Here is a 14,016-nt window from a genome sequence, read left to right on the forward strand (position 1 = left end):
TCTGTGCTGTATAGTAAGTAGGGATAGGAGTAAATACGAATAATAAGGCAACTGCAAAAAGATTCATCCTTGAATTGGTGAATTTAAACATATTGAAATATATATATATATATATATATATAAAGTGGGGAGCTGGTAATTTTACTTTTTATTTTATGTATGCATTTACCTATAGAAATGCATACATAGTTTCTCCAAGAATGTTTATAGCAACACTATTCCATATAGTGTAAAACTAGAAACAACTCAAATGGCCATCTACAGTAGACTGGATAAATTGTGGTATATTCACCCAATGGAATACTAAACAGCCATAAAAGTGTCTACAACTGTAGGCAACAACATGGATATATTTTATAAATATACTGATCAGTTAAAGAAGGCAAACATAAAAAGCAATAAATACCATGTGATTCCATTTATATAAAGCTCAAAGGCTGACAAAATTAATCTACAGTGTTAGAGGCCAGGATAGTGGTTGCCCTTGGAAAGGTAGTTGCTGGAAGGAGACTTGAAGAGGCTTTTGGAATGCTGGTGATGTTTTCTTTCCTAATCTGGGTATGTTCATGTCATGAAAATTCACCTAGATGTACACTTTGATTTGTGCAATTTTCTGTGTGTAATATTTCTGTAAACATTTTACATAAAGCTTTTTAACACGATGAAAGCGTTTTTGAAAAATTCAGTCTATCTTGTCCCTCCCCCCTTCCCTCTTCCCACTGGTAAGCACTAGTTTGTTCTCTAAATCTGCACCTCTGTTTCTTTCTTGTTATATTCACTAGTTTGTTTTATTTTTTTAGATTCCACATATAAGTGATATCATACAGTATTTGTCTTTCTCTGTGTGACTTATTTCACTAAGCATCATATACCCTCCAAGTCCATCCACGTTGCTGAAAATGGCAACATTTCATTCTTTTTTTTCGGTAGAGTAGTATTCCATTGTATATACATACCACATATTCTTTATCCATTCATCTGTTGACGGACACTTAGGGGTAGGGGATTAAGAGGTACAAACTATTATGTATAAAATACATAAGCAAAAAGGGTATATTGTACAACACAGGGAATATAGACAATATTCTGTAATAACTATAAACTGAATATAACCTTTAAAAATTGTGACTCACTATGTAGTACAACTTATATAATATTGTACATCAACTATACTGCAATAAAAAATTTAAAAAATAGCCACAAAAAAAGAAAAGGTGGAAGCAAATTTTTAAAATAAAATAAAATAAAGCATTTTGAGGGAATTCCCTGGCAGTCCAGCAGTTAGCACTCTGAGATTTCACTGCCGAGGGTCCGTATTCAATCCCTGGTCGGGGAACTAAGATCCCGCAAGCCGCACGGCGCGGCATGGCCAAAAAAAAAAATTCAGTCTAACTCATTCATGGTCTCAAATTTTTTGAAAAATAAACTTAGCTTGAATAGTGTGATAAAGTTCACAGAATTTACTTAATTGTCATTGCACTCAGTGGTTTCAAACAACAAATACATTTAAATAACGAGCTTTGTTGTATCATAGGCCTTGAGTTGAACTTTGCTCTGCTGTAGCACACATCTCAGTCAGCGTTTTCCTGAATGAACAAAGGATGGGACTTTCCACTGTTTAAGGCCAGCCAGCATTAGGGAGCATCTGCAGTTTGATTCTTCTGATGATGGTGTGATAGAAAAGGCAGGACACCAAGAGAGAGCAAGCAAAAGGCTTCACACTCCTTCCTTCCTGCTTAAATATGAAATTAAGGGACATGTAAATAGCAGGTGTTGCTGGAGGGATCTTCAATTATCTGAAGAGTTCTGGTCCCAGGCTTGCTTGGCCATAGTGTGGACCCCTGGCTGGAGACAGGTGGCCAACTGTTTCAGCAGTTTGTGTGTTCTGATCTCTCCTATGGGGAGAAATGGCAGGCCCTTTGTCATATGCAATCATATTTATTTGGGAGAGACATAAATAAATAAGTAGATGAATTTCCTTCCAATTTACTTGTAGAGGCACAAGGAAATCAGATGTTATCTTTAATTTTTTGATCGATCTCAGAGAATTTTAAATTACAATTTTAAAATGTTCCATTGAAATTGTCCTTTGGAGAAAGGTAAGAAAGAGAAGGTTGGAGAAACTTCACACTCCAGTGACCGCAGGCTCAACCATGGAAACTTAGTCAGTTGGGGCAAAGATCTCCTTTAAAGTTTAAATCTACCCATCTGCTGTGTGTCATTATCATTACAGCTCTTTGATGTTTACTGAGAAGGAACAAGAAGTTCTCTGAGATATTTAATATTTTAACGAGAAGGATTTTCTTTACTCTCCTAGGAATGTAACCTTTTACCATAAGGCTTGTAATGACTATGCAGCTTGTAAGACATTCACTAAAGGGACATTGCTTTGATGTTTCTGAGTTAAAGAGTGCAGTTGTTATTGGCCTTTGGGTTTGTTTCCCTAAGCTGCAAATAAACCTGCTGAACCTGTGATGCTTAATCTACCCACGTGTAGAAATGAAATGTCCAGGCTCATATTAATTAACCATCCATTGTAGACAGTGCAGTTTCTTGTTCAACAGAAAGCACTGGACTCATTCATTTCTCCTTCTGTAGAAAAATCTAAGGTGCTTGTGACGTGTCTAAATCAAGCACAGTGTGAAGCTCAATTCTTCAGCAGACCTCTGTATAGAAAGGGCAAGCAAAACAGAATAAAAAACAAAAGAAAGGGCAAGCAAGTGGATTTCTACACAGAGAAGCTTCCAGCAGGGATCACAGGGTTCCATGCTCTCCCTTCTCAGGGTAGAGATACAGCCTTATTGTGTGGGCCCCAGGGGCTGCCTTTCGTAGGGATCACGGCCCTGGTTCCACTGGCCTCATCTGTCCTCCTGAGAAGGAAGTCTTCCACGGTGGTACCATGTCTCAGGTCTCAGGGGAATCATCCTGAGTTTCCCCCATAATGGTATCCCACGCAGGTGAATTCAGGGATACGGCATATGCTTTTCTGCTAAAATATCTGTTTATACTGCAGATTTAATATTCTGTCTGGGAGTAGTCTCATTCATTCAGAGAATATTTGTTAAACATCCAAGGCAGCCTTTACTATGCTCAGCCACAAGAATTAGAGGAGAGTGGAAGGGGTTGCTGGAGAGGCCACAGGATTCTTTTCTGGTATACACTCTGCTCTGTGGCATCCTGTGTCTTCATTGTACCCTTTTCCCTCCAGGCAGCAAGACTGTATGTATAGTTTTGATAAAGCGCATAATATTCCTAAGAAGCATCATTTAACCTTCCCCCAAAGGACATGGGGGCGAAAAAGGCTGATGCTAATATAAAAATGGAAAAAGGCAAGACTTAAAAAAGAGAACTGTTGAGGGCTGTTTGACCTTCCCTCGTGGACGATGTCCTTTGGCACCATTTCAATGCTCTTTGTCTCCTCCTGGCAGGAGACAGACACGTTTTCCCAGGGCAGCAACATCTTTTATCCACAGACCATTTCAGAAATGTTATCTGTGAATTGCCAGCAGAGGTGGAAGGGGTTTTTGCTAAAACTGTTGACAGAGCAAAGCTGCTGCCGGATCAAAATCCAGCTACTTGGAACTCCTGGGCTGTAGTTTTTAGAGGTTAGAATCCGACAACGGTGGGCAGAGAGTGAGATTTCATTGGGAAGAAGTGTCTCTGTTTTGCCTGGGCAAGGTGGATGCAAATGTGGTGGTGATGGACTGTGGAGGTGCGGTGTTGTTGAGACATTCAGTCTGTGGTTTATGCAGTCCAGTAAGTTTGCTGCCCTGCGGTGATTATTCAAAGTACAAATATGGCTATGTCACCTGCTGCTTAAAATCCTTCACAGGCTCTTTGCCCTTGCCCATTGCTCTCAGGATAAAGCCTAAGCTCCTTAGCCTGGCAGAGAAGGTGCTTCACTCTTTGGCCCTAGCATCTTTCTTGCTGTCCCCCTTCCCTGCCCTTTGTGGTCCAGCAATACCGAATTACTTGCAGTTGTCCCAAGCATCATGCTGATCCCTTTGTCTTAATTTACCTCTTTGAACGAATCCCCATTCATACTTGAGGTCACCTCCTCCAGGAAGCCTTCTCTGACCTTTCCTAGACTGGGCTAGATGCCCCTACTCTGTCTCCCCTTCTAAACGTTCAGTTCTGTAAGGACAGGGATTGTGATTTTTAAACCTTAGATCCCCTAGCACCCAGCATGGGGTCTGCTGGATCTCCAGCCCTCCCAAGGGGGTGGAGAGAGGAAGGGGCTGGGCTATCTTTCAAACTCAAAATCACATGACTCACTCCACCTTCCCAGGGGTGAGCCAGAGGAGAAACCAGAAGGAAACAACAGGAAAGTCAAATAGCTCAATCCCCGCCCACAACAGAATCAACTGCTGAGTTTGCTCTCTAGAATTTACACTACATTATTGCTAAATGAACCTCCTTTCTAAAAGCTTCTTTCTTTTATTCTTTCTTTTTTTTTAAATTAAAAAGTCTTTTAAGTAAAAGTAATATGCATCCTTGGTTTAAAAAAACACTAACAGTATATAGAGATGGGCTCATCATGAAAAGCAAACGGTCTCCTGTTCCAACTTCCTCTAAGCCCAGAGGCATGCTATTTTACTCCTTTGGCTATTTCTTCTATGATTTCCTTCAGTTCTCTACTATCCCCTGATTTGGCAGACTGAGCTATTTAAGGCACAAAGCTGACCATGTCACCCCACCCCACCCCATCTGAAACTGATAGCTGCCCTTTGGAATAAGGTCAACTCCTTAACAGGGCCAACCAGGCCTGCTTCTTCTGGTCCTCCTGCCGCCCTTACCCACTTTTCTGTTTTCTTCTTTTTTCCTGTCTATGTACATTTTCAATTTTTACATCTTTAGAGTGACACCCCCTCCTCCCCCCCAACCATGGCTTTGTGGAATCCCCTCCCCTTGACTGTGGGCTGGACTTTAGTGACTTCTTCTAAGGAATAGAATTTGGCAAAAGTGATGGGAAGTCACCTTCATGGTTAGGTTACCAAAAGACTCTGGCATCTGTCTTGCTCCCTCTTTTGCTCTCTTGCTTGATTCTTCTGAGGGAAGCCAGCTGCTGTGTTGTAACCTGCCCTGTAGAGACGTCCAAGTGACAAGGAACTAAATGGTAACAGCAACAGCCCATAGGAGTCCTGCCAACAACCACACCTGTGAGCTCTGAAGTGGATCCTTCCCCAGTCAAGCCTTTGGATGAGCCTGCAGCCCCAGCTGACACCTTAACTACAGCCTTGTATGAAACCTTGAGATGACCTAGATTAGCCCAGAGTCCTGACCTGCAGGAACTGTGTGATAATAAATTTTTGTTGTCCCAAGCTGCTAAATTTTGGCATAATTTGTTGCACAGCAATAGGTAACTAACACAATCATTATGCCATTTTTTTTCCTGTTCAGTCATAGAACAGGAAACAGGTTTTTAATTGCCCCTCGCTTAACTTCCCCTTCCCATACCCCCTCAAAAACTATTAACAGACTAGGTGTTCCTTCCACGCCTGTTTCTGTGCTCATATAATTGTATAAAAAATACTGTGTGTGTGTGAGACTTATTAGGCCATTCCATTATTTATTCTTTTTTTTTTTTTTTTTTTTTTTTTTTTGTGGTACGCGGGACTCTCACTGTTGCGGCCTCTCCCGTTGTGGAGCACAGGCTCTGGACGTGCAGGCTCAGCGGCCATGGCTCACGGGCCTAGCCGCTCCGTGGCATGTGGGATCTTCCCGGACCGGGGCACGAACCCGTGTCCTCTGCATCGGCAGGCGGACTCTCAACCACTGCGCCGCCAGGGAAGCCCCCATTATTTATTCTTGAACAGCATTTTCTGGCTTCATTTCTGACACAGGTACCCAAAGTACCCCTGGCATCCATCAATCATAGTTGTGCCCTCTTCCCTCCCAAAAGGAAATCCTAAAGAATCTTGTAGTTTACATAAGCAATTAGCAGCAGCTGGCAAGAGCCACAGAAATATACATGCTTCTATTGGAATATGTCCATGGGAATCTGGGACTCAGCTTTAGGGTCCTAAAAAACACAGACAGCCCTGAACAATAGAGCACATGCTGCTCTGAAATCACAGCCCTCAGAACAGTGGGACTACAAAATGAAAGTGCTTTTATTTTAAACAAACTTCCCAGCTTCTCTGCAGCCAAATGAATGTCATTCTTCCAAGGGGACGTTGTTCAAATAATTTCTGGAATCCTTCTTTGCAAATTGCCTTCCCCAGTCTGTTTCCATGAAGTATAAGAACACTGGGCTTCGTCCTCCAGACAGCCCTCATTCTTTGACCCTCCCCAAACCGCATTCCCTAATGCGCTGACCCTTCTTGTGCCCTGGCTGAAATATCCCCTCCTCAGGGCTGCTCTGCCCATTCTCAGGCAAGCTCCACTCCTCCTGTGACTTGCCCCTGGAGCACTTTCTTCCCCTTGGGTGGCCCTTGTCATGAAGTACTAGAATCATTTAGATGTCATTTGCCACAGCTAGACAGAACCCTGTGAGGGCAGGGATTTTATGTCTTATTTACTATTGTATCCCCAGGGTCAGGTCCCAGCCCTGCAACACAGTAGGCACTCAATAAACAATTGTTAAATGAATGTAAAAGCCTGTTTGCAAAACTCAAATCCATCATCAGAGGACCCAAATTTGTCACCCTTAATAAAAGGAACAGCTGGCATGTATCAAGAGCTTACTGAGGACCCAGCACTGGGCTCTCAATAGGGCATTATTTCCTTTGATCCACACGACAATGCTGTATGCTGGGAACTGTCATCCCTGATTTACAGATGAGGAAATTGAGACTCAGAGCAATGAAATCGCTTGCCCAAAGCCACAAGGTTTGGAGGCTGTTCAACTCTGAAGTTCCAACTTTTAACCATTGTGCTATACCATTTTTTTCTTGTTAAATAGAAAAAAAAATGTTTTGGAAATTTAAAAAATACAGACATGTACAAAGGAAAAAACCCACTAATCTAGACTCGCATCAAGCAGAAGTTTAACTGATGTTAACATCTTGGCCTATTTTCTTTCACCTTCCTTCTTTTTCCTTCTCCACTCCTCTTTATTGAGAACATTCAGAGGAATGTGCTGGAGGCCGCAGCAGCCACTTCTAAAGAAAGGCAGGATGGCAGCAGGTAGGTCTGGGTGTGTGATGGAAAAGCCAGTCTTAACGGGCAGTAACCCCTGCAGGTGCTCTGATCTCAGTAGAAAGGACTCCCAGGGAAGGGGTGAATTACCTGTCCACTTCCTGTGTCCCCAGCAACTTGCTTGCCTGGGAAAGAGGAAAATCTACACCCTATTCGTACCCCAGCCACCAAAGCTCACCCCAAGGCCAACTCCTCCAGGGAGGACACCCAGAGCTGTCAGCCCCCTTTACAGGGCCAGCCTAGCTCCTTCCCTTATTCAGTCCTCACCTCCCTAATTGTACCAACAGACAGTCCCCTCCCTGACCCTCCTCACTCCCCAGAAGGCAGCATGCCCCCCGGAACTATGCCTACCCTGCACTTGGTACCCGCCTGGACCACAGTGTGTATTTCTGTGCATTAGTCCTGTTTACACCTCTCTCTCCCCATCAGACGGCAAGTTTCTCAAGGGCAGAGACTGTTTCTTATACATCTTTCCCTCTGCAGTATTTGGCATATAAAAGAGACTCAGTAAATAAGGGCAGCCAGACATCAGCTGTGGGAGAATGGGAAAAACACTCAGAGTCAGACAGACCTGGTTCCAATTCCAGATCTGCCACATCCCAGCGGGTGGCAAGGAGCAGGCACTGTTTCTAGACCATAGTGGGAGTTACAGGACCTGGATTCTGGTTTGAATTTTGCTGCAGTCCTAAAGCAAGTTACTCAACCAAGGCCCTCATCTGTAAGAAGGGGGAGATAGCTACTTCGCCGAGTTGTCAAGTACTTTAAATACAAAATAATCCACGCAAAAGTACTTGACACAGAGTATGTCCTCATAGAGACATTTGCTCTGCTGTCTAGACAAACTCACGCCTCCCCCTTTATACTTGGGGGTGACAGCATCCAGTACCCGGGTCTAACTGAGCCCAGAACGACTCTAGAAACGGCCGTTGGCAGTAAGATCCAGCCCAGCGGCCTCCCATCTGGAGAAGGCAGGGGCAGGAAGCCTAAAAACTCAGCTCTCCACACCAGCTACACAGGTCCAAGGTGCCTGTTTCCTCTCCCAGAAGAAAGAATCCAGGTCTTTCTATAAAGACGAATCACCCTGCCCCTCCTAAGAGCTACAGCAAGGATTGAGACAGCAAAACGTGCTCTCCCAAATCAGTATGTTCTGTAATGTTTATAATTAGAAAAGTCGCTCAGAGCAGGATAGAACCTTAGATAGGATAGAACCAAGCAGGACAGCACAGACTTGGCAGGACGGAAGAGAGGGACGGGGGCGCTCTGAGTCCTAGGGAGGACAAGGAGGGTTGCAAGGAGGGGCTGTAGGCCCAGGCTGGAGGGAAACCCTCTATCACTTCAGTAGAAACCCCACTGCTTGAGTGTAATTTGGAAAAGTCATCTCTGCCCAGCACCTGTGGGGTTGGGGACCACTAGGCAGGCATCCCCAGGTCTGTGAGTACATCTTCATGAAGTTCTCTGGGTGGCTGTCCCCTTAAGCACGTGTGGGAACCCAGGGTCTCCCAGGCGGTGGGTGTTCCCCGTCCCTCACTGGATCTTCTGCAGGTCCTCGGGCCCAAAGGAGGCAGGCAGCAGCTCCTGGACTGTCCTGACAATGTACGTGCCATCCGGCTTGGTCATGTAGACAGCCCAGTCAGTGCCAAACTGGAAGAGACAAAGCCAGTGTGAGGGAAGCAGTGTGGCCAAGGGGTGAGGGCTGAGGGCTGACCTGGGTTTGAATCTGGCTCTATCTCTTACTGTCTAACATGCGTCTCTGTACCTCGGTGTTCTCACCTGTAAAATGGGAATGACAATAATCATACCTGGTGCATAGAGCTTGAGGGAGGAGCCCGTGAAAGATGGCAAATTAAGCAGTTAGCACAGTGCTTGCACCTTGCTAAAGGGCGGATCAATGCTCCGTTCTCTGATTAAGGACTCACCCAGGGCTTTACAAGAACAATATCTAACCCCTGGGGCCAGATCCCCTCCTGCTGTGAAAAAGAACAACTAATATCCGCTTCCCTTAGAGCCTCTCCGTAAGTCCTGACAGCCAGGAGAGGCGGCGTGCCTGCCTCACCCCACACCCGACTGGAACATGCAGGATTTCGCCATCTACCCTTTGAGGGAGGGGGATACTATCCCCATTTTACTGATGAGGAAACTGAGGTTTTGCAGGGTAACGTCAGGAAAGCAGAGTTTTAGCCCAAATCTCTGTCCCCATCTTTCTCTTACATGCTGGCTGTGTGACGTGGGGCAAATGGTTAAACTCTTTGGGTCTCTGTGTGTGTCTTGATCTGTGAAGTGGTTTTAGAGACAAAAGACTTATTAGGCAGGAAGATAGGTGTCCTAGGTGGAGAGTTAAATCAGCTGTGGTGTAATGGAGAGAGTCCTGGAGTTGGAGTCAACAGCCCGAGGCTCTGCCTGGCCAGTGCTGAGTCCTGGAGGTGCCTGCAAGCAGTGTCTGGCGCGTAGTAAATACTCCATCAATGGAAGCCATTCCTACTGATGACCTGTGCTTCCTAGTGACCGCTCAGCTTTGCCGCCTGCTGTTCACGCTTCAGTCTGAATCACCAACTTATCACCAGGCACAATCCGTCTCTGGCTTTTTATTTTATTTTACTTTATTATTATCTTTTTAAAGTTTAATTTTATTTATTTTTTATACAGCAGGTTCTTATTAGTTATCCATTTTATACATATTAGTGTATACATGTCAGTCCCAATCTCCCAATTCATCCCCCCCACCCCAACCACCCCCACCATTTTCCCCCCTTGGTGTCCATACGTTTGTTCTCTACATCTGTGTCTCTATTTCTGCCCTGCAAACCGGTTCATCTGTACCATATTTCTAGGTTCCACATATATGCGTTAATATACGATATTTGTTTTTCTCTTTCTGACTTACTTCACTCTATGACAGTCTCTAGATCCATCCATGTCTCTACAAATGACCCAATTTCTTTCCTTTTTCTGGCTCTTTAAAATTAATGTTTTAAGGAAGGAAATTTTTCTGCTTGGCGGGCTCTGCCTGAGGGCATGGGTGTGAGTTTGAGTGGAGGTGAGTTTAAGCACCAGGGCCCTGGCCCCCAAGCTTCAGCTCTTATTCTTTGCATCTTGGTTTCAGTTTTGCCTCTCCCTCCTTCAGCTTTTCCATTCCCCATTCTCTCATCTGCCAGCATCTAATCTGTCTGGAGAAAACAGCAATGAGCAATTAGACTGAGGCAGGGCCTCGGGAGTCAGGGAGCTGGCATTCTGGTGTGCTTTCCTTATGTGGCCTTGGACATGCCATGGTGCTGGGCAGCCATTTGTGCCCCTCTAATGGGAGATGAAGTGCCTATTGTGAATTCAGTGCCTTCGTGGTGGCATTTTTCATCTGGATTTGGGACATGAGTTCTGCTAATTGTGCCTGATTTGCAGTCCTGGCAAGAAGCAGAAGGAGGACGGAGATGTTTGCATGTTCGAGAGATGCTTTGAAACCCCCAAGGCACAAAAGCAAAACTGAAGGAAGCCCCACTTCCCCGCATTTCAGACAGTTCCCAGAGCAGAAGCCCCCATGGAATAAGCAGGTCCTACGCTGCAAGGCATCATTATATCTCCACTGGGGCCGAAAATAATTTGTTCCATTTATAGGACCATAAAGGCAGGGAGGCTTCCGCGGGGAGTGTGGGCTTTGCAGTCAGCCTGAACTGCGGTGAATGCCAGCTCACCACTGACCGGCTGCATGTCCTTCAGCAGGTCATTTCACTTCCCTGAGAAATGGGGATAATGACCCACACGTCTCTCCAGCTGGGGGGTGGAGATTAAATGAGATGCTGTATTTACAGGGGCCAATGACGTCACATCAGAGCCCAAGGGCGTGGGGATTCTTTAAACTGGTGGCTTTAGCCTCTGGGGGACTCTGGAGGACACAGGCCCCTTTGCGAGTCCACCAAAGCCACGGACATCCCCCCTCCCCCAATGTACGTTTACAAATCAAAAACTTCACTGAGCCCAGATTCAGAAGCCACGGCCAGATCCACCCCTTTGTTTTTAGGATTGAAGAAACTGAAGTCTTCCACCAAGAAGATCTTTGTAAAAAGTACATCAGATCCTTTAAGTTCCCTCTTAAAAACAACCAGTGAATTCCCTTTATTCTTTTCTTCCCCCAACTTTTGTTTCAATGTCGTAAAATCATTTTAACCATTTTTAAGTGTACGATTCAGTTATCTTTATTCTTGGAATAAAACGTACCCTCCATTCATGGCCTACTGCATGATTGGCCCCTGCCCACCCCTCTGACTTCACCTCCTATCACCACGCACCCCAACCCCTGCCCCCGTGTTCTAGCCTCTTTGTCCTTCATACGACTCATCCAACTCACCAAGTATATGGGCGTTAAACTTGCTGCTTCGTCTGCCTGGAAATCTCTAGGCCTTGGTCTGCCTCATCTTTTCTCATTATTTATATCTCTGCTCAAATGCCGTCTTCCAAGAGAGGCCCTTCCTGGCCATCTAAAGCAGGGGGTTGGCAAACTTTTTTCCATAAAGGGCCAGGTAGTCAACAGTTTAGGCCTTGCGGGCCATAAGGTCCATGTTGTAACTCCTCATCTCTCCCGTGGTAGGAGCAAAGCAGCCAGAGACAACGTGTGAGTGAGTGGGCATGCCTGCGTGCCAATAAAACTTTATTTACAATAACAAGCAGCAGTCTGGATTTGCCCCTGGGCTGTAGTTTGCTGCTCTGACACTGACCTAGAGTCAGCTGCCCCTTCTGTCACTCTCGACTCCTTTTCTCTGCATTCTTTTCTCTGTAGCCCTCGTCCCTCTCAGAAACTCTACTGTTGATTTATTTTGCTCCTTGTTTGTCTGTCTCCCGCACTAGACTATAAAGTCTGTGAGTGCCGGGCCTGGCCTGCCTTTTCACTGCTGTCTCCCCAGAGCAAGGTCAATGCCCAGCACAGAGCAGACACTCAGTAAGTATTTGTTGAATGAAAGAATAATTTCCAGTGATTCACGCAAGCTTGGGAAGGCCTTAGGAATCAGCCAACTCAGCAACCAGGACAGTTGCTGTGTCTCCTCACTGGCAGCTTGGCTCAGCTCCCAAGGCCTGGGGAAGAGCAGGGAGGCATCCGTTCCAGAAAGAAAGGGAAGCTGCTTACCTCTCTCATGACCTGCCGGCAGGCCCCACATGGGGAGATAAAATCATCTTGCAAGTCACTGCGGAAGCAGAGAATCAAACACGGATCAGTCTCTTCGGAGGCCAGAGGACAATTGCTAAAATTCAGGCCCCAAGTCCTGCCCGCCTCAAGATTAAGTCAAATCCCACCAGGCAGTTCCTGGTTCACAGGTGTGCTGCGTCCTAGAGGCTGAGAAGAAGCGCACAGAGCTGTCCGCACTTGCAAGAGGCAAGGCCATGGGCAGGACCATTACTTTCATCAGTGAGTTCAGTAAACGTTTAGTGAGCGCTTACTCTCACCAACGCCCCAGGGACACAAAGGTTAAGGAGAATTTGTCTCTGGCCTTCAGCAGATTGCTCAGCCCAGTGGGTGACATAGAAAACTAGATGAGTTATCATTTCAAACAAAATGCAGTAAGAATGCATGGTAACTAGGAGACCCTCCCTGACTAGGGAGGGAGAGAGAATATTTTATGGTGGAGGTGGCATTTGGCCCGGTCCTTGGAGGAAGTGTAGAGTTCATACGTCACCATTAGTGAGCACCTGCTCTGCCCCAAGCTCTTTACCAGGCACTCGATAGACATTATCTCATTTAATTCTCAGTATAACCTGAGTGTCAGAATGACCATTTTACCTTCAAGAACATATATTCAGTGAGATGAAGTAACAGAGTGCTACTCTGAAGCTCTGGGGTTTTCTGTGTTGCAGGCAAGGGATGTAGTATGTGCAAAGGCCCTGAGACATATGTGAGTCAATGAGAAGACTGGGTTCCCTGCATCGGAGAAAGTCAGAGAAGAGAAGCCTACAGCCAAGGGGTTGTCTCTGAAAGTGAAGGTACCTGAAGGCAGTCCTCCAGCCCTGAGCAGGACAAAGGATGGTGTTTAAAGAAAGAGTAAACTGTAAGAGCCTCCAAGCCTGATGAAGCATCAGAGGTTAAGCCAGTGGCCACCATCACCCTTGCTCTTCTGAGACCCACAGCTCTGTGATACCTCTGGACAATTACAGGACTTAAAATTTGGTTCTTGATCAGCTCTTCCTTTTGCTAACTATGTGTGACTTTGACCAAGTCATTTTAACCCATGCAAGGGTCATTTCTTTGCCTATAAAATGTGGGGAATAATGTCATTCACTTTGTAGGAATGCTTAGAAGATAAAATGAGATCAGGTGTGCAAAGGCCTTGGTAAACTTTAGAATGCTATACACACATTGTTATTGCCTCTGCTAATCACTGACACTCTTCCTTCACATACATAAGCTCTGTCATAATTTTAGTACCTTGTCATATACAGTTTTATTACATACTGTGTGCTTTATGCACTATTGTATAATTAATGTGCCTTATTGTGTATTAACAATAATTATCATATTGTTTAATAGGTGCCTAGAATGTGCCAGGCATCCTCCGAAGTACTTTATAGTCATTATCACATGTTAATCGACGGACATTTATTTATTGAGCACCTACTATGTGCCAGGCACTGTCAGTGCTGGGGATACAGCAGTGAACAAGCCAGGCAAAATTCACTGTTCTCAGGAGGTTTTGACTAGTGAGATGAGCCAGATAACCAACCAACCAATCAACCAACCAGTCAACCATGTATCAAGTGGAGACAGAGACAGATGCTATGCATTGAATAAAGCAGCTGAGGGGAGAGAGAGTGGAGGGGTGCTATTTTATTTAATCGCCATGACAACTCCCTTTTACATGTGGAAGCTTCTGCTCATGGAAAGGTGGGTCCTCTCTGAAC

At 45.2% G+C, this 14,016-nt stretch overlaps 1 protein-coding gene across 2 annotated transcripts in view; it reads right to left on the minus strand.

Moving 5' to 3' along the window:
• Nucleotides 1-130: 130 nt before the first annotated feature.
• Nucleotides 131-14,016, minus strand: part of CDA (cytidine deaminase) — a 28,348-nt gene continuing 14,462 nt past the window's right edge. The window contains exons 3-5 of one of the 2 annotated variants that reach the window (XR_002641765.3): nucleotides 12,251-12,308; nucleotides 8,532-8,781; nucleotides 131-1,895 (exon numbers count right to left, since the gene is read on the minus strand). Coding sequence is in view for 1 of the 2 variants with exons in the window: in XM_022552109.3 (XP_022407817.1) it covers nucleotides 8,665-8,781; nucleotides 12,251-12,308 (175 nt within the window). In the remaining variant the exon portion in view is untranslated. Of the gene's footprint in view, nucleotides 1,896-5,565; nucleotides 8,782-12,250; nucleotides 12,309-14,016 lie in introns of those variants that run through there. The other variant, XM_022552109.3, reaches the window with a different exon arrangement.

Source organism: Delphinapterus leucas, chromosome 1 (genome assembly GCF_059928025.1).
Source record: "Delphinapterus leucas isolate spDelLeu-1000000601 "Yukka" chromosome 1, BTC_Dleu_Yukka2, whole genome shotgun sequence".
Classification (NCBI taxonomy): Eukaryota; Metazoa; Chordata; class Mammalia; order Artiodactyla; family Monodontidae; genus Delphinapterus; species Delphinapterus leucas.